Raw genomic sequence first — 22,203 nt, forward strand, 5'->3', positions numbered from 1 at the left:
GTACCCAATGTACTCATGTACTCTTTGCGTACTAACTCTAGCAGGCAGCACTGCTGGGAATCTGTGCATGCGCGCAAATACGCAGTTCGACTAGGACATATAAAATAACAAAACGTTGTTTAACCTCCTTTTTGTTTGTATTACTAGAGTCCTAAAACCAGTTTCAGAAATTAGCAAACAAATAGAAAAGGAAAAGCAAACCAAAAAGTGGACTTTCCTCAGATATAATGTATCTGTCTTTGGATACATGTTAGGTGGGAGTTTTCGGAGTGTTGCAGTCCCAAATCAGTGAATTTTTTATGTATTCTAAAAGGGTTAACCCTAAAGATATTCTCCTTAAAAAGACAGAGCTTGCCCTACGGTACGGATAGTGGGGCTAGTGTGTTGGTTATTGGGGAGACAAGGGGCTAGGGTCAACTCAGCTCTACCTGCCCCCCTCCAGCTCTTACACTGAGTGACAACTGAGTGAAGAGTAGGCATAAAATCCCCAAAGGGCAGGTTGCTGGAAATAAAATTGCATAGTGCAACATAAGACAAAAAACAAACAAACAAAAAAACAACACAAAACAATTTCCCGGCTGTATCGTCACCCAGCGCCCTGCTGGATGATCTGACACTAACACAGCTGACAGCAGCACAGGAAGTGACCTCAGCATGTGGTGCGTCTCTCTTTGCTTGTTACAGAGAGAGTGTGACGGGGCCAGAGCCTGCGTGGAGCTCTCTATGTGACACATGGAGAAAAACATACAGGAAGAAGTAGAAGGCGTGGGGGGGGGGGAGGGATTCCATTTCTTGTAATATATTGAGAAACTGAGTCAGTCTACTGCACACAATACAGAAAAGAGACTTGGATTCAAGGTTTGTCCTTTGCTGTACGTATTCAGTATTGCAATTTTTTTATCGCATTCTTAGAAATATGTTTGGACTCCATATAACATCTGTTTTACCTAATATAAATAACCATGTACATTATTATTTATACAGAACTATTGTTGCTATTCCTTTATGTATTACTAGCGCTAGGGATGCACCGATATATATCGGTGGCCGAAATATATGGGGCGAAAAGGGCATTATCGGCAAAATGCTGAAATTAAAAAAAACGAAAATAATCGTCCCAGGGGAGGCAGGAACCCAGCTCCATTCCTGCAAGGGGGGCAGCTAACCAGGTTTCAGCATGTATTGGCTGCTTGTGCATAATAGGAGTGTGATTGCTATATTAAATATATATGATATTCTAACAGCAATCACACCCATATAATGCCCAGGTTCCAGCATGTACTGGTTGCCTGGATATGACAGGACTGTGATTGCTGTTAACAATCATATATATATATATATATATATATATATATATATATATATATATATATATGTAAAAGGGTGAAGCCGTATTAGTCCAGTAGACACGATGTCAAAAAATAGAGTATTGCAGAGTATGCGGTGATACCTTTTTTATTGGACTAACATAATATTGGGGTATTGCTTCAGACCTGATGAAGGGAGGATAACTCTCGAAAGCTTGTCTTTTTAATATTATGTTAGTCCAATAAAAAAGGTATCACCGCATACTCTGCAATACTCTATTTTTTGACATCGTATATATATATATATATATTAATATTGTTATTGATTTCTTTGTTCAATTTTGGTGTGTTAACCACACGATTATTAAAAGTAAGTAACACACCACATTTTGACAGAAAAATGCAATAATATTAATATATATATATATGATTGTTAACAGCAATCACACGCCTACCATGCCAAGTTAGCCAGTACATGATGGAATCTGCCGGCACATTATAAATAAAAGTAATGTAATGAATCTGGGTATGCCTGTGCATAATAGAAGTATCAATCATATATATATTATTGTTATTGTTTTTTTTGTCCAATTTTGATGTGTTACTTTTAATAAAAGTCTGGTTTTTTTTTAAAGGTGTGTGTGTGTGTGTGTGGGGGGGGGGTCATTTTCGGCTAAGTGAATGCTGAATTTTCGGTCCAGAATTTTCATTTTGGTGCATCCCTAACTAGAACTGATTCCTGGTAGATTATGTCATGTTTTAACATAACAAATTATAGTTATTTGCTCTTTGTTTAGGTAGAGCATCCCACTGAATGTTCCAGCATGGGCAGCTTTGTTAGCAGGATACAAGGATTCTGTGGGAGAAAGTACCCCATGAAAGCTCGAATTGGGATGGTGGGTCTGGACGGAGCCGGGAAGACGACAATACTCTATAGATTAAAGCTCAACGAGACCATCTCCACCATTCCAACTATAGGGTTCAATGTGGAGACGCTGGACTTAATAACAGACGTATCCTTTACTGTATGGGATGTTAGCTTTGGAGCCAAAGGACGTCCTCTGTTAAAACACTACCTTCTTAACAATCAGGGCATAGTATTTGTAGTGGACAGTGCATGCCCAGAGATGTTTGATGATGCGAAAGAGATTTTGTCCATTTTGGAGGATAATGATTTGGCAGACATTCCAGTCATCGTACTCGCCAACAAACAGGATGTGGAAGGAGCACGAAGCCCATCTGACATCGCTCGCCTTCTTGAGCTTGAGAAAGTAAAGGATAGAAAGTGGGCAGTCAGTGGATGCTGTGGCAAAACTGGGGAAGGTCTTCTGGAGGCCCTTGAGATACTTTCTACAATGGTCAAGGAACAAAGAATACAATAAATGGACTCATTGATGATGTTGTACGGTGACATCTTACATATATGATAATTCTGTGTTTAAAAAAAAAAAAAAAATTATTAAAATGGCCACTATTGTTTGAATATTAATACAATTCTGTTTTTCATTTTGTAACTTTCTCAAATACATTTATATATTTGTATAAATTGAAATAAATTATTATTTGATATAATACAGTATGTTTTTTTCCGCAGATTTATTTTCTAGAAGCTAGTGAACTAGTACCTGTGCAGGATGTAAATAGTACCAAAAGAACTCACAAAAACCCCAAACATGGTAAATTCAAGGTTATGCTTTGATAATAATATTAAAAAAAAAACTAAAACGTAACGTATATTATGGAATTTTGGGGGATTCGAGTCTTGACCCGGAGAACCGGAGAAGCGGTGCTTCACCCAGCAATCTCTGGGTCGTGGGCCGTGCCACAACCCGGAGATCCCAGAGATCATCCGGAGACCAGGAGAAGCAACGCTTCACAAGGAGTGCCTGGGTATGGTGGTAGGCGACCTGGACACTTTTTATCTAGGCATTTAGTAGATTAGAATGTTGCATCTTTATTGGAGAATCTTGGAAGTGCAGAAGGCTAAAATAATTTCAGAATGTTTCTTTTTTTTTTAGAACACCGGGTACATATACAACATGTGATAACAGTTGGTGTGAGTACAAGCAGAGTGATACAAAGTAGAAGTATATGAGTCCCTACATAGTACAAAGCCATCATAGCAGTCAGAAGGAGAATCCCATATGGTAATCACATAGAAATCCGACCATTTTTCAGAATGTTTCTTAATAAATGAAAGCATTATATTAAATACACTAAATGGAAAAAAAAAATTATTTTTGTGATTAATGTGTGTTACAGCAGTAATTAACGGAGTAGCCAGGGGATGGCAGCAGATTCAAAGCCATGAGTCCCGTGGATTATAGAGACTGACCACGAATTCCAACATGAAAAAAAAAAAGTGAATCAGAAAAAGATCCCCAAGGGTTCAGATCATTTGCCAGGATTGCTGCTAGCGTTATAGAAACTCATATACATATATTATTGTTGTAAACACAGGGCGGCACATAGCTGCGTGGACAGGCGGGAGTTAACAGGTTCGACGATATGAACAGAGATGACACTTTTACTCAATGGATGAAATCATGCATATAGTTTATTAAAATGTATCTAAATTCATAATAATAATCAGAAACACAAGAGGAATGAAATAAGTTATGGTTACGTCGCTTCCTGCGCTGGGAGACTCTCGAAGCTATACGCAGCTTCACAGTGCGAGACGGGGTGCAGAGCTGATGCCAGGCACCAGGTATTATATCATAACATTTAGCAAATCCAAAAAGAGTTCTGTATACTTGTATCTGTCTACATACTCTATACTCTATAATCTATTAACTAATATTGGATCCTCCTCCATATCCTGTCGATGACCATGACATACTGGGCTCATGGACAATGTTAGCTACACTATATGGACAAAAATATTGGGACGCTTCGTTATTGAATTCACGTGTTTCACTCCGACCCATTGCCACAGGTGTATAAAATAAAGCACCAAGCCACGCAGTCTGCATTTACAAACATTTTGGGGAAAAAATGGGTTGTTCTGAAGCGCTTATTGAATTCCAGGATGCCACCTTGGTAATAAGTCAGAACACATCTCCTGCATGGCCTAGAAATGGGATATGGGGAAACAGGGCAAATGCCTATGGGGGTAATCTGCAGAACCCCCCCCCCCCCCATGCATTTGCAAGGAGGACACCATGAACATTTACAGAGTCCTCTCAGCTATCATTTGAAGGCTGGATTGTCCCTTTAACTTTTTGGGTTAAATGTATTTGCTACATACACGGCCACATGGTTATAAAAGTAATGTATTGCCAGCATTTTATATAAACATGTTTCCATTTAAACAGCTGTCTGTAGAATTGAGTAACATAACATTCAGGATATACGTGCTGATTAGCCTGCAGCTTTATGTTCATGACCTTTGGATTCTTGCAGACAAGCTCTCCACATAGCTGAGTTTACAATTCCTATTTTTATAGCTGTGTTCAGTACACCTCTAGGCACGATCGCTTTACTGTGCGCTATACAGAGACGTGGGACAATATTGTGTAGTCTGGTCTGAATAAGATGTATTTGTGGCTGGCCACTGAATAGCTCCGCTAGGCTAGACCGTCAAGAAAGCACAGTATGTACTCCAAGTGACACGGATCTCAACCCAGTGGTTTGGATTGTTTAAGACCGAAAGGACCTGGGGTATTCCATAGAGTGAATAAGTGAAGAAAGATATCTCTGAAAACAAAAGGCTTTAAGTGGAGTTACAGAGTAACCATCACTTCTGTTTGTCTTGGCTTTCTTCGCTGATCATGAAAATCATCAGCTGCCAAAACCACAATTTCTGAAGGAAATGACAGGACTATATTTGCTGCACGTTTTGCAGTCCTCAATTATTATCCTATGTTAAAATGCATCCTGGTGTCAAAATGTATCCTATGTTATAGTGAAGCCCCCCTACTGCTACGTGTGCTCTCTCCTCACCTCCATAACTGTGTTTGGTGATGTCCAACGTTATTAATGGTAGAGGAGCAGGGTGGATTTGGGTTTATAAAGTGTCTTAAACATTCCCAGTTAATAACGTGTATATCTTGCACACCATCAGTTCAAGACTATTGGATTATGTCCCATCGAATGGCAAAATGCTCTCCACTCCTGTGTACATACTGTCCATTTTTTTCCCTACATTGAGCTCTTCTAAGGAATATGAAAGGGGGCTTCCATCAACGTCTCTATTACCCTTATGTTATCATACACCACCCTTAGCAAGGAAAACTCAAAAGTGCGTCCAACAACCAACATCTTTTTGACACCAAAGTGAACTCAATTAACGTTAAGAAAACTCACTTTTCAAGGGCGGCTGTCTTGTTAATCCTTTCCAGTTACAAGATGGGGTGCCCCAATTGGTTGTAATTACTTTATACATTGGGAAAAGGGTCCTAAATACAAGGACCTGCTTAAAGTGTCTTGAGTGACAAGTTTTAGCAGGGTCCATATAATGAGCGATTGAGCGCCATAATGATACAATGTCATGGTTGGGGAGTTCCCTTCACCGCTTTATGAATCAATGGAAGCTTAGACCAGCTGCTAGATTTGCTCATGTGATAGCCGTAACTTCAGATTGGAGATCGCTAACTTCACCTCCACACCTGGAGGCATTGCGGCTGACTGGCTGAAGCGCTCCCCACACCTTGTAGTGCCTGGGGTAGCTCTCCTCTGGCCCCATGGTAATGATGGTCCTAGCCACATTGACAATTGACCAAGACAGCCTCAACTGTAGTATGCTGAGGTCCTTAGTGCATGGCGGATGAAACAAAATAGCTATTTGTGGCCTAAAATAGTCTACTTTTCCTTTTAACTACAGTTATAAATGTATGATCAATGCTTGCTAATACATAACATGCCTCCCGCCAGACTGGAACAAATCTTAATAATTGCTTTGCCTGACATTGTCTATGGATCCCAAACACACTATCTGCCACGGCCTCAATTTATGTATAAAAGGGAAAAACGCTTACTGTAAATGATGGGTGCTTGACTGCGCCTGCTAATCCTGAACATGACACCTGCCAAGGTCACGACCTTCAAAATCAAAAAGGTCTTTCCATTGGCGGTGGAATGAGCCTTATGTTTTTCCAAATATTTTTTGTCGGTTGAATATTTTTTGGGTTCGGTTGAAGATCTCAAAAAAAAAACCAAACAACTAAAGATCTATCTTCTGGGACATTCATAAAATAACATCAAACTGCCTTGATCCAGGAAATTAATAACAGCATACAAATCACTGTCTAATACCACCAGGCCATCCAAAAGGAGACAACAGCCAATAAATTGTCTACTCGGAACTTGATGTCATTATCAGGCTCAGAACATAACTCCTGCATAGTGTTACCCCTCTTAGGAATAACCCTCTCTCGCCTTTGTAACATTAGAGAACATTTTAATGTTGGTTTCAATCATACTTTTTTCATTCACGCACTTGGGCTTGGCCTCTGACATAGCTGTGTAACTGGCTTGGAAGGACTTCACACCACTTTTTTTTGTCTTGTACGTCTAGATAGAAATTTAATTTGAGATCATGGCTGGTTCTCCCCAACGTTTAGATTATAGGGAAACTGCTATAAATCATCATATAAATCTTAATTTATAGATATATATATATATCATTTAGTATGTTTTGGAATTTTGTAATTTTTGGTGCCTTCTTAAAGAAATACTGTAGTTATCCTTTAAAGAAATATGCTTTTATGACATCATTATGACATCATTACTTTTTTTAATGATGATGGGTTTATTGTCCACAAATGACACATAAGGGTTAGTAGGTTTCTTTTGGACAGAGGTCCTCTGGTCTTAGTTATCCCATCTAGAGTCAATAGGACCCTTGAACAGTAGCCACATGGATTAATTTTATCTTTTTTTTTTACTGGGTTTGTAAAAAAAAGCAACATACTATCTGAAAATTGTGTAAATATTTCATCAGTCTGATTTTTGTTTGCAGATTTAAATCTCTCTTACGGATACGGACAGCGTTCATCTTTTCGAATGCTACGGAATGTTTCTAGTATTTCATTGAGCACGAGTTTTATTGGGATAAAATGCCAAATATAACTGGGTTACTGGCCTTGGTTCCACATCAAGTCTGTCCCTGGAAACATTGCCGAGCGCCTTTGTTATTAAGTATTGCAAACGAGGATTTTCTTGCAGATCAAAGAGCACTTCCAAAAATTCTTCTTTTCCGCAATATTAATTCAAAAGACATTGTTCTATATTTATATTATTATTTTATTGAAACAATATAAATTAGATGTATTCAAAAATGTATATTTAAAAATTTTGTTTTAGTTCATGTTGTTTCAACGAAGCCCGGACAAGATAACCAGCATAGAAGGTACAAGATTTAAAATATATGCCTTGTTAATGATTGATTATGTATTGGGATTAGACAGAATCTAATTAAAAGAAGTGTTAGAACAAAAAGCATTTCAAAAACGTTAACTCAAAAGACATTATTTTATTGAAACAATATAATGGTATACATTGAAATTGGATGTTTTTAAACATGTACATGAAACATTTTGTTTTTGTTCATGCTGTTTCAATGCAAACCACTTTATAAACAGTTTTTAAATGTAAATAATTGTAGTAAACGAAAAGTGATAAAATTCCTAAAAGTAATACAAAATTACTAAAAGTCATTAAAAAAGTAACACAAAATTACTAAAAGTAATAAAATTACTAACATAATAGGAGGAATGTTTAGGGGATACTCCCTACATTCTCCTTCCTTCTTTAGTTCCATTTTTGCTTATTCTCCTCTCCCTCTTGTTACGTTCCTGCTTTTTCATCATCCTAGCATCTCTTGCCATTCTCCCCCCCCCTCCCTTTCTCATTTCAGTCTTTTCCTCTCACTCTCTCCCGCTCCACGCTCTCCCTTCTCCCCCTTTCTCCTGGCAGTAGGACTAGAGATAGGAGTGGCTTAGAGCCGGTATAAAGTCCACATCTTTCTGCCCAGTGCAGTAAAATCCTCAGTCCCCCTCATTCTTGCTATGGAGAGCAGCACAGCAGAGGCTGCATTATCTGACTCAGCGTGTACCCCTGTGTGCTAACTGCTTAACAACCTTCAAGCTCTACCCACCTCTGCCTCCACTCACCCAACTTCAGACACACATACCAGCCTCACATGATGCGTGTGCACCTCTACCCTTCCCTACTATTGCTCATCTTGGCATCCCATGGAGTGGCCGATGATGCCATCCAGTGTCCTCCCTGCTCACAGGAGAAACTTATTCGCTGTCTCGACCCTACTGGGTGCCAGGAGCTGGTGAAAGAACCAGGTTGTGGATGTTGCGCCACCTGTGCCTTACCAAAAGGATCTCTTTGTGGGGTGTACACAGCTCGATGTGGCTCTGGGCTCCGCTGTTTTCCCACCCGGGGGGCTGAAAAGCCCTTGCATGCCCTCATGCAAGGACAGGGGGTCTGCACTGATATTTCGGAGATAGAATCTATCCAGGAAAGTTTCCAGACTGCAGGTGAGAATAAAATTGGATATGGGGTGCCTTAACTGGATCCATTTATATTACCACCAAATAGAAAAATCATACCCCCAGGAGCCTGCCAACACAACCCCCCCCCCCAATTCTATAGCATGGCATACGAAAATTGATTTCAATGGAGGAGAAATGTTTGAACGAGAGGTCATAATCTAAAACCTAAAGGGTCAGAAGTTTAGACGTAATGTAAGGAAGGTTTATTTTACCAAAAAGGTGATAGATAAAAGGAACAGACATCCATCAGAGGTGGTAGAGGCTTATACAGTGAGGGGATTTAAACATGTATGGGGCAGGCATATGACTCCTGAATGGAAGACAAGACCAAGGACTGATTCAAGTCTTTACCATGAGATAAAATAGATAGACCAGATGGGACGAATGGTTCTTATCTGCTGTCAAATTCTATGTTTCTATGACATATTTGTGCAATACCACTAATTGTTTACTGTCAGGATTTCTAGTAATATAATTAAAAGGGAATACACAGGCAAAATTTCCACTTCAAATTATGGAAACATTATAAACATATCTTATTTTTTTTTACCACTAAATATTGTGCTCAAACTCTTCAAATGTCCTATAATAGGAAGCGTTGCGTTATCAGTGAGATTTTCCATTAGATGATTTACTCGTAAGTTCAATTACATTGGAACATTGTGACATTTGTTTAAGATTTTGGCCAGATTTCTCTATTGACCCTTAAATTGTCACGGCTAATATATCATTGACTTTGTGTTGAAATGGAAAGCCATCACAAATGATACAATAACCCCAAGCAGAAGTAATACAAAAATAAGAATATAAAAATTTGCCAATCCCTTCATCCAGTCTCTTTATAAGTGTAGGTATTATCTGTGACTTTTGTATTTAATTCTGATTGACATGGCTGTCTTTGGGTACTTAAGGTCAATTCTTTGCAAGACAAAGGGCAATTTAAAGTAGTATTGATGCATTGCCATTAAAAATACGGATTCATGAGAATCAATAAGAATCCAGTCTCGGTGGTAAAGATCACGTAACTGTTGCATCCAGCTGTTAGGATAGAGTTACTTAAAAGTGGTTATTTGTTCAAAGTCTTAATGGGGTGCGGTATATATCTGGATCCGGACAGCATATGGAAGTCCAAGTAGGGAGTCGGATCTAGAGAAAACTGCTTTGCGCCATTCTAAATATTCAACTATGGTTATTGGTATATAGAGTGCCTACCAAAGGATCTGTGGCATTACTTTGCTCGGTTTGGTAGAATCCAAAGTGTGCTTGAAGGCTAAAAATCCGAATGTTAACGGTTTAAAGAATAGTTTTATAAATGCTTCTCTTGATGTGTCGGTGTATAATAGAAATATCATTGTACATATATATGATCTGATTAATTATATGATATAATTATTTTGGACAATACATATGTAATAGTATGACAATGTGGAGGAATACTTAAGCCAGGAATACCCAGAAATAGTGGAGGTTGGACCCCCAGTAGTATTATGAAGAAAGGGGGCATATTAACTAATAGGAATTCCCCAACCTTGATTCAGAAAGAGAGAACCTGTGGGATCACTACTGGCATCAAGTGGGACTAGATGTACCGGGTTGTAATCATATTCCCCTTTATATAGTGAGTTGCTTGGCCCGAGGTTAGATACCCTGGATCCATATGTGAAAGACAGAAAATGAGAGAGGAACAGAGATATCAACCAAAACACAATGATAGAAAAGTCACCAATCGAGAGTCTTGTATATGATAATTGCGCCAATGAGTCAGGATTTCTGTAATTAACACAGTGTTTCTGTTAACCAATTAACTGTGCATCAGTAAGCAATGAGATGAAACCTTCAAAGCCATCTATGTCTTCTCGACTCTTCTGGACTTTAATTTTAGGATTATAAAACCTACTTTTTTTTACAATGCTATTAACATTCATGAATATACAAATTCCATGGTTCCATGGTTTCTAGTTGTAGGACCTCTTATATTCATTGATGAATTTAGATGTCGCTTACACCATGGCAAGGTATCAAATCAGAGCCCACCATGCTTGCACTCATACCACGAATTTGCAAACCAGCAAACACAATCCTGTAATTTGTACGGGGTCTCATCTCTTGGTTAGTTCCAAAATGCTTTTAGTGGGACACCAATGGCACCATAGGCTCTGCTTCTGGTGGTCTCCATTCACAAAATTGAAACAATGACAGAAACATTGCCATAAGCAAGGATTCTAAATATGGCAGCTGTAGTCAGTGCAGATGTTTCTGGATTAATCACCCATACCAGGTCTGACACCTCATAATCTAGGAAGTTATAGCTGTCTGACCGGACGCTTTTAGTACATCTGTTGTGACAGATCTTTAATTGGACATATATTTTTTACATCTAGTGAACATCCCAAACAGGTCATATAAATTGGTAGACAAAGTTTTTTAAAGTCAGGATTAGGGGGGGAAAGTAGAATATTTGCAATGACATAAAAGACTCTGAAATTCAGGGAATTGGGAAAAGAACATTAGGATGCTGTGAAATATTTGCTAGAGAGCAGACACGGCTGCCCTTAACCTCTCTAGCCTTCCAAAATCAACAGTGCGAGAATTCTGTAGATGGCAATGTGGAAGACCTGGCACAGGTTGGAAATCCATAAATGTTTGTGCTGACTGTGAAAAAAATGATAGATACATTTTAGTCCACTAATCATGTAAATGAGGTCATTGGAGATACAAGCAAGAGTTAAAGAGGAGAATTGGTGAACAGGTGAGATACTATTGATGCTCCACTGAAGGCGCGAACCACCCTTATGAGGAACAGAAGCTTTATCCTGCTTCCTATCCACTGTTTGGCATGTATATGTGGGGGGTGTATTAGTGGAAACGTGGCAAAAAGTGGCAAATTTAGCATAGTTACTAGTTTTTTTGTTTTAAAATTATTCTCTTCCTCCCTTTAACTTCACAAAAGTCATACAAAGGAAGGAACAGCTTAATGGGATGGAATAATCATACAAATCTTGGGATCAGGTAGTAACAGTGTTTGCTTCCATGGTTTACAGATAGATAAGTCAATCCACTAAAGTTTTCTGGGGATGATCTTTTTTGACTTAAGGTGAAACCCCCTAAAATCAAGTGAACTTGATTAGCAACATTGGAAGTTGTAGATGTTAAGATGCCATCAAGTTCAAAGCAACTGCAGTCGAGTTATGCTTGATACCTGTCTCGTTGAACATGATGGCTGTCTCGTTGAAGTCAACTGCTGTCACGGTGGTTAATTAGTCTAGCAGTTGAGCTGACTGTACGAGTCGGTCGACCAAAAAAGCTAATTGACGTGGCTGTCAAATTGGTTTGTCAAGTTGGACAACCCTAATGAGTTTATGGCCAACTCCTTGGGTCAATTGTGTTAAGTTAGAACTATTTTTAAACTTGACCATCAACTTGGTTTTAAGTCAAACTTCTGTGCTTTACATGTTAATTAGCAAAGAGCTCACAGTCAAAGCAACCGAAAAGTAAAACTGCAGTGAAGCTAGCGGCTAAGTTTGCTTATCTAACCTATAAACATCGCTTTAAAGGTTAAGTTGGTATAGTGAACTGTAAAATGTAAGGGAAAAGGGCAGATCTGGTTTTAATAGATGTTTATTTGCTAGGCCACATCTCTTACTACACTATTAGGCAACGGCACAAGAAGTATCAAAATAAAAAGAATTGAGTAGAACAGATCACGCTGGGTAATAATGTCACAATCAGTGAGTCCCAGATAATGTAAATCCCAAATCCAGGTATAAACATGTAGAAATGTACACACGTCAGTGCGTGTGCCAATACACATCAAGCAGGGTTTAGTACAGATGGATTTGTCCTGATGTGAGGTGTCAGCGAGCTGTTCCTCCCGTTGTGACCCCGCGTGTGTCCTTATGCTCTGCCAGTTACACTTTAACCAGATGCACAAACAGAGGCTGGTGTCAGTGCCCACGGATACCAAGAAATGCACTATTCATCTAACCGTGTAATCTGCCTTTTTACCTCTTTCGTTCCATCATCCTCCCTTGCATAATCTCACTCCCCATTTTCCTTCTTTAACCTAATATTCTGTAATATCTCCTGTATTCCCCCATCCGTTTTTCTCCCATGTAGGCTGACGTAACCAAGCCTCCTCTCCACCTGAAAATGTCCCCAGTTTACTCTCCTACTTGTCGGCCTCACGTCTCTTCCTTCTCCAGCCGATCTCATCATCTATTCTCAATATTTCTTAATCTGATATTGTCCATATCTTCTCTACCTGATAGTCTTCCCATCCTCATCCCTACCATAATCCTCTTCAACCTTCTTTATCTCCACCTGACATTCCCAATACTGATACATATTTATATTAAAAAAACTGCTAATCTCGCCTGATTATATTATTTAAATATTGGCAGATTTCAGGTGGTGAACATTCATTTGATTTGAATTTGATGTAACCCTGAGATGGGCAAATATTTGCCGAGCACAGTGTCAACGATACATAATTACTACCTACCATTTCAGTTCACGAGAGAGAACCACATTTAGATTTGTTATGTTGAAGATGTCCCATTGTTTATGTTTCTGAAGTTCTGCTACTGGATTAAGATGCATACATTAAGAGTAGCAGATTAAGACCTCCATACTTGTAGATTTAAGCAAAATTATAGAGGCTGCAATCAGCATGGACAACCTTGTCATGCATTGTGTGGCCCTTAACAGAACTCCAAACTTGATCAGTAGCCCTTAACAGAAGCCTACGCTACCTTGGAGAGAAACCAAGTATGCTACGGCTGATATGTTTGCATGATGGCATGATCGGACTGGGTTCCTGAAAACATTATAGTTGAGACGTTGAGACTGGGAGGGCTAGAGTTCCCATTCCTCTTATAGAAACCAAATTAACGAGCAATCAAAACCATTCTAATGCGTGACTTGTGGGTTATCCAGCCCTGGCTATTGGATCAGACTTTATTTGAGTTCCCTAGGATTTTTGGACATCCAGTCTCGGCTAGTGGCCATGGATAATTCTGGGCACCGTTCTCAGACAGACCTTAAGCCAAGTAAATGTTTTAGGACCTTGATATCTGGCTACATGCCACCTAATTGGGATATGACGGTTTAATATTAGTAAAAGGCTATAACAGAAGTATAGTTAGTCAGCGATTTAATAATAAATAGAACACATTTACATTATACTTGTTAACTATCTAGATTCGGGAGGGGGGCTGTCTCAACCATCAGATACCCAATACCTACACCTACACCTTTATAGTGAATATCGTGGCCCAGACAGACTATGGACACAGGGAGAAAGATCAATTGAACTACTTTAACAGCCAGAGATATCATCAGATCTGCCACCATACGAGAGCCTTTTTCTTCTCCAGGGCGTGAGTTATAGGGAGAGTATATGTAAATCTGCCAACAGTCCCAAATTTGCAACAACAGCCCCAATAACCTTCTTGCTGTCTCAACAAATGTTTTGTGAGACTGGGGATCAAATCCATTTAGTAAAGCAAGTGGAAATGGGGCTCTCTGCCCGCGCCATGTCCCATGACATCATCAGGCTGCCCAGCAAACAGACACAGAGACGTAGATTGTGACATGACGTCATTCCAGTTAGTCGTGTTTGACAGTATTCTTTATATGGGGTATTAGGAGAAACAGATAAGGAAATCTGAGAACATGTTTTGATGCTTCCAACAATTTCCAGGTAGAGGGACATGAAGCGTACGCTGTGTTTGGAGGAAAGAACACAAGTATGAACATAAATAAACACGTTTGTTAAAGTTATATCACATTCAATAATTCTGATTTTATTTCATGGGTAATAGGAGGGGTCATAGACAGCGGTTGTATAGAGTAATAGTAGGAGTTATAGGTAGGGGTTATATGGAGTAATGGGAGGGGTTATAGGGAGGGGTTATATGGAGTAATGGGAGGGGTTATAGGTGGGGGTTATATGAGTAATAGGAGGAGTTATGGAAAGGAGTTATGTGGAGTAATAGGAGAAGTTATAGGGAGAAGTTATATCTGTAATAGGAGGAGTTATGAAATGTTATATTAAATATTATATAGCCGGTGGTAGGGGGCTTTTGAGTTCTATGCTTCTGGCAATCTATAGTGAATGTAAGCAGATGCAGTCAGTTCCATTGTAGAAGGTGGGGGGATATGGTCCACGGCGCTCTCAGCAGCTGGAGACTGAGGAGGAAAGTGAGCTGGAGACCAGCCACACATTCCTCGAGTTTAAAGCAATAAAGCTTCGGCAGGGAGTAATCTGCAAGGATTTCCTGGATATCAGAAAGAAAGAAATAACGGCTAGGCAGATATCACCTGCAAATGGAGGGTGCAGAGCGGAAAGTGGGAGGAAAGAACAAGTGGAAGAGGAGAGTGCAGTAGAAAGAGAATCTGTACAATTAGAATTATATGTTTGTGATAACATTTATTGAGATAATATATTCACAGAACAAGTGTCCTTATCATTTATTTAACAAGCACCTATTACATTTGTTGGACAGTACAGTAAAAAGGGTTAAATAAGGGGGTAGGTTTGTGAGGATGGAAGAGAAGGGTGAACAAGAGGCAATGATGGGGGAGAGGAGCTGCATGCCAGTTGTACCCCAAAACATTTATAATTCCTGCTAGTTAAAGGGCTCTCTGAAATGACAGCTAATAACCACTGAGACATCTGGCCAGCAATGTGACAGTTACATTATCAAAACCGTCGTGTCACATTTAATAGCGTTGCTCAATTTGTAGAGATTTCAGATTAAATCTGTCTCGGTAGTGAGTACTTCAGGTACTTACACACACACACACACACACACATTATTTTATGTCTTCATACTTCTCTGGCCGCCTAAAGGTTAACATTTCTTACATATACCCATGTGGCCCATGAAGGAGAGCAATTATTTGCTAATATGGCCTGGCTCCAGATGTGCTTTCTGAGATTACCATCTTAGATGAAAGTCGCTCCAGCAGGAGGAAAATATACATGTACCAGCCAGCACCTTCTGGAGGACCCATCAGACTTTCCATGAGGTCATAGAAGTATTTAAGAACAACAGAGAATGGAAGCAGGCTGCCGACATGGGAGGAGGGGGGGCACAAGAGCCAGAGGTGACCTTGTTAACACCTTGGACCTAATGCTGGTGTTTTCTCTGTGGCTTTGTTGTAATTTTATGAGCAGTTATGCTAAAAGTGCTAACTCCTTTCACAGTATTAACACTCTTGCTGATGGGGTTGAGTTTTTGTCCCATAGCCCAATCTCCCCGGGGGAGTGTGACACCCAGCAGGATGAGGGTCATAGCCCAATCTCCCCTGGGGAGTGTGACACCCAGCAGGATGAGGGTCATAGCCCACTCTCCCCTGGGGAGTGTGACACCCAGCAGGATGAGGGTCATAGCCCAATCTCTCCTGGGGAGTGTGACACCCAGCAGGATGAGGGTCACAGCTCCCCAATCCCTGCATCACTGTAGTGAGAGCCCTTTCCTGCCACTGATTGGCTACCAGAAATTGTCAGGCAGCCAATCAGTGCCAATCAATTATCGCCTTATCCGTTATAAGGCTTTGGAAAGTCATCCAAAACTCCTATTTCCAAAAATGTTCAAAAATGAGTAGCCAATCAGAAAGTGGGTGGAGGTCCGTTAAATAATACTTTTTGTTTGTTATTTTTACTAATATCTCAAAAATGACCATAGAGTACTTTAAAATGTTGACACAGCATATGGGGAGTTTTTTTTCCACCTAATTAGATTTTTTTTTCCCTATTACCGAGGACTGGCATTAACATATCCGTAACAAGCTGGCGTCTGTCTCGCTTAAAATATGTGTGTCTTGAAAGCTCAGTAAAAATGACTGAGCCAGACTCACATACCCCACTCACAAAAACACACGCTTCAGTAACAGAGTCACAAGGACACATGTTCCAAAGACAAACACCGCACTGATGCAGATACAGATACACAGGTCACACACGGACCTCAATGATACAAACGTGCAGTCTGCCAACACGTACACAGAATAACAGTCTAACACGTCCTGCTGACATGCGCAGCTCTACACACATACACGCAACTCACCCAAGCGCTATGTATAGAGGCAATGGCTTATGGTACAAACCCCACTGGCACACATATAAAATATCCTAATTTATATTTATTTTTATTTTTTATTATTTTTTTATTTATTTTTTTAAGCTTTTTGGCTATTATATATTTCTTAATCCTCCCTGTCAGACCCAGCTAAGCCAGGCTCTGGAAAACCTCCCCCAGACAGCACACATGGGTCCAGGCAGGTAATGCAACACTCGGCTCAGGGGCTCTCCTTGGCCTAGGGGTACAATGGAGCTTCCTATCCCCTCAACAATCTCTCCGTTAGGATATGTGGAGTTGAAACATAATCCCTCTGAGGCTCTACAATGTACATTGTATGGACAAAAGTATTGGGACACCTGACCATTACACCAACGGGGACTTTGATGACATTTCATTCTAAATACATAGACATTAATATGTAGTTGGTTTCCCTTTGGAGCTATACCAATGCCTTTGTCCATATAGTGTATCAAAAACACAAGAGCTCCATTGCTACTATGACATTCTGAAGCAGATGTCATTGCTTAGGTTCAGGTACGCAACTTCCATGAGCAATTGCTTCATGAGTATGTCAAGGAAGCCTGTCAATGGGCAAATGCAGTTTATTGTCTAGATGTTGTTACAAATAGTATATGTATTTAATATGGGGAGGCCCAGGGCTTTGTAAACTCATGTCATGGTCATGAGAACGAGTCTAGTGTCCTCATACTGCAAGGTCTGTTTAGGAGTGTTCCTATAGCAGGTAAATGACCGGACCTTCACGGGGCATTCTCTGTGTGAACTGCAGACCATAAACCACATGATACATTCATCCGTTTAATGTTTTATTTGTTCTGACATCCAAGTGTTTGCTTGTAAGGTACAAATGTACATATTGCAAAGAGGTGCATCAGGTCAACTCTGTCAGTATCGCTTTTATCAGGTTATAGTGTTAACTTGTGGATGTTATAGGCTTGTTTTTACCTTCTGGATATCTTAGAATGGTTGAACTGGATAGACATGCATCTAACGTGTAGGAACAAGTAATTTTTTCCCTATAAGGACATATTAGAAACCTCCAAAATAATAGACTTGTAGTATGATTGGAAGACAGAGTCTGTTTATTGGGGCAAGAAAAACATACTTGTACACAACAATCAGTTATCAATGATATGTATTTAGATAGGTGTCCTTATGAAAGCACCAACACAAAACAGGGGAGTGATACAGTGACCAATCATGAGCAAGAGGAGGACCAAGGGGAACCAATCAGGAAACACAAAAGACAACATCAGCTGCTCATGGGAGGGCTGCAGATTAACCAATGGGAAAGAGAGAAAAAGCAGATCACTGCATAACTATAATAATAATATAATAATAAATATATTGCTACAGGACTGTCAGAGTCTTTAGATTTCATCCAGGGCTATAGGTGAATGTATACAGGTTTGTTCTATAAACAATATACATTTATTTATAGTCCTCCCGAAATATTGTAACTTCTAAGGGAATGTGATAGGAGAAATATTTAATATAAAGTGTATTACTCTAAGCAAAAGATAACATCAGCTAAAAGGTGCATTTTCAGACTCCTTGTGCTCCCATTAATTAAGGGTTTGGCTTTTAACGCAACCTAATGTCCCAAATTGCATCTTCAAAAGGGATTGTCCTACCAGCTGAGGGACTCTTGGCAGATATGTTTTAATTGCCAGTCTGGGGTTCCGTAATGTAAATTATTATGCCACCCCACGTTATAATAACCAACTTGGTAGAGATCCTTTGGCTTAATAGCATTGTGCTGTTTGCAGACTTATGGAAAGAGAAACCCTTGGAATGTTTATCTGGTATTGTGTGATAAGATAACTAAGCACACATAAACATACCAGGTAAACAGCAGGGAAAAACATTGCATTCCACGAAAACAGCCACTGTTTTGTAATAGCCGCTGTTTTTTTACACGTCGCTTATGAAATGTGGGATGACTGTGTATTTTTTAAATAAAAAGAATTATGCCACTGCTATGACGTTCCAACTCTACACCGAGCTACATTGCTAGTAGATATGTAGAAGACATTAAGTAATTCTATTTTTTTCCATATGCCACCATACATGGGGTGGGAAAAGTTACATAGTTACATAGTTATATAGGCTGAAAAAAGACATGCGTCCATCAAGTTCAGCCTTTCCTATATCTGTTAATTTGTTGCTGTTGATCCAAAAGAAGGCAAAAAAACCCCGGTTTCGCTCTTTCCAATTTTGCACTAACCAGGGAAAAAATTCCTTCTTGACCCCAAAATGGCAGTCAGTTTTCTCCTTGGATCAATAAGCCGTTTCCCCGTAATTACAGATTATATCCCTGAATATTATGTTTTTCCAGGTATCCATCCAGTTGCAGTTTAAACGTCTGTACAGACTCTGATAAAACTACCTCTGCAGGCAGAGAATTCCACATCCTTACTGCCCTTACTGTAAAAAACCCTTTCCTCTGCTTTAGTCTAAATCTCCTTTCAAGTGTTTGACCAAAGGACCCCCACCATGCACACACTGCTCAAAGGGTAGGAGAAAAGAATAAGTCACCAGCTAACTGGAAGGCGTCCTTTTATTTCACTCCCGCCACCTGTTGAGGTCATATCTGTGAGGTCAAAGTCAGACTCAAGTTGATACTCATGAGGACTGCACTAAGTTGGTTCTCTAGGATATATAATCAATCGGTACATGACTAAATCACCCCATTAACACGGAGATACTGAGACCGAAGAACACACTTGAGATGCTTGGGACATCCCTGGTATACTTTATATCAATCTCTGTTGACCATCGGTATATGTCTTACAGCTGATGATGATCTCCCCTACATCAGCTACAACCCCTGTGGTATAACAGACAAAAGCTGCATGCAGAAACACCAGGCAAAACTCAACCGGCAACAAATGCAGAGTGCCAGCAGATTTCTGAAGACCATCAACAATCAACCTGTCATAGATGTCCGCATGGTGAGGAGCTCATCTGAGCTTTTCAGGGTGATATTGACCTTAATCTTAGGGTCTATATAGTAATTTAATCTTGGTTTTCTTCACAGGGCCCCTGTCATAAAGATCTCAAAAGAGCCTTAGATAGGCTCTCATCATATCACATCAAGACGCAGGAGGATTTCCTAAGCATCCCTATACCAAACTGTGACCGCAATGGATTCTACAACTCCAAGCAGGTAAACAAATACAAGACATACAGAAATCAAAATTTAAAGAAATGTTGCTTTTCTTGGTCATTCATGGATTCCTGTTATATTACACTTTAAACTTTTGACCAGTTGTCAACAATAAAGATCTTATAGACCAGTCTTACAGACCAGATATTCCTAAATGTTGGGTAATGTTTAGCAATCCTTCTTTGTCCAACAATAACTTAGAAGTTGCAGTCTTCAAGACTTTCTGTTTGCGTAAGGAGGTGGTGATGGGTACATATTTGGATCAGGATCAGGATATTACTTTGACTGCTCTTGGGGTTCATGAAGAATTTTTTAATTCCCGTTTATCAAAATTCTTACAGGGTTTTTTTTTGCTTACTTTGCTCTGAATCAGTGCAGTAACATATAGATACATAGAATCTGACGGCAGATAACAACCATGCGGCCCATCTATCTTGGAAAGGTGGATCTTCTTTATCTCAACCATCCTAATGGTGTAAATGTCTAGTTGCCTAAATCACTATTGGATTGGAGACCTAAGTACATGGAGAAAACTGAGATTTGGATAAAAAAAGCTTTTGAGAAAGATGGATAAAGTGCGAGGGAATAATCCAAGTTTTGCCCATCAAAGCTCTGAATTTACCATCTGCCATGTTTTTTACCTACGGCTTAACGTTTTCTCACCGTTTCATCACAGTGTGACCCAGCGCTGAACGGACAGCGTGGAAAATGCTGGTGTGTGGACTCGGATACAGGGAACATGATCCATGTCACCTATGACCCCATCCTAGACCCTGATTGTCAGCTGGCATCAAAAAGCATTAGAAATTGAAGGTGGGGAGGAGAGGACGTTCCTCCACAGTTCCTTCACCAAATCCGATTAAAGGGATAAAGCTCCTAAAAAAGACTCCTGGGACCAAGTTTGATAGTGGTGCAAGCATCACATTTTTAACCTATTCCTTGCCAGAGGGACCTGCAAGGCATTACAACACTGAGCAATGTGTTACAGGACTCTATGGGACGGAAAGAGTTAATGATACAACTTGAAGGGATATGGGGGAGGGTGTGAATAATGGAAAAAAAAAAGTTTTATATTTTTCTATTAAATAGTTACTGGTGTATTAGACACCCTGGCATGAGTGGGTATAGGGGGTTCGGCACCAGTGCTATTTGGTTCATTGGGGCGCTTTATGGTAGAATGTTGGGGGTATTAAAAAGTATAATAGAGGAATTATATATATGTGCATTGTATAAAATAACGGATAAAGTTATGTGTATAGGGGATCTGTGACCTACTATAAAGTAGGTCTGTATAGAACTAGGTACAATACAGTTGGATTGGATGGACTGACGGGAATAAAATGGGATGTATGATGGAAGTTACTGGGAACCAAGATACTTAGTAATGGATTTATTTCTTTACATGGAGCATACCGAATAATAGGAAGGGTTCCATGGAATATCTGTATTCTGTAATCAAATGTTTTAAAATCATCAAAGCCATCGTGCGATAATCCCTGCGTGGGACAGCAAGACGGAGCTATTAGGGTGCTTTGACGGAGCTATTAGGGTGCTTTCATTGGGGCCACCTCAAATATTTTGAATACGTTTTGAAAACCACTTGCACTTTGGCAATTACAAAATTAGGCCACTTTTTACACGGTTATAGCGGTTCTTTTAACTTGAAATAGGTGCAAGGTTAGGTTACTTCTGGAGCCTCAGGTTCTATGTGAAGAATGATCTGATTTGTAGTCTATAGCAGCTGATGAACCAGAGGCTACCGGTTTCTAGACAGTAGTGATGATTATGGCTATACGTTTTTTTGAAACCAATCAAAAATGAGTGACACATCCTTGGCCGTTGAAGAACCAGGGTGAGAATATTATCACAGGGGCAATCTGAAGCCAATGTAGCTTTTTAGTGTTTAAATGTACATATCAACTTTGTATGAAATTAAATGTGAACAATAAAAACCACTGATATTTCCCTAGTGGTATCTCTCAATGTGACTTTATAGAACGTGGCTGTAAGTGTTATGGTCTTCTATTCGGTTTGAAACTACAATTTAATCACCATCGACAGTAGGGTGGTTGAAGCAAGATGGGATGTGTAGCTCGACTGCTATGAGTTAACCA

General features: G+C 39.7%; 1 protein-coding gene and 1 pseudogene across 1 annotated transcript; both read left to right on the top strand.

Annotated features, from left to right (window-relative positions):
* Positions 1-2,131: 2,131 nt before the first annotated feature.
* LOC149274341 (uncharacterized) lies at positions 2,132-2,689 on the top strand (annotated as a pseudogene).
* Positions 2,690-8,454: 5,765 nt separating this feature from the next.
* LOC149274342 (insulin-like growth factor-binding protein 4) lies at positions 8,455-20,900 on the top strand. Its single transcript, XM_089505588.1, has 4 exons — positions 8,455-8,800; positions 19,717-19,874; positions 19,961-20,089; positions 20,766-20,900. Exons 1-4 carry the CDS (start codon positions 8,455-8,457, stop codon positions 20,898-20,900), a joined length of 768 nt encoding a protein of 255 aa, XP_089361714.1.
* The last annotated feature ends 1,303 nt before the right edge of the window (positions 20,901-22,203 follow it).

The sequence above is a fragment of the Sceloporus occidentalis genome, unplaced genomic scaffold, assembly GCF_023333645.1.
Source record: "Sceloporus occidentalis isolate IW3139 unplaced genomic scaffold, rSceOcc1.0.p SCAF_335, whole genome shotgun sequence".
Classification (NCBI taxonomy): Eukaryota; Metazoa; Chordata; class Lepidosauria; order Squamata; family Phrynosomatidae; genus Sceloporus; species Sceloporus occidentalis.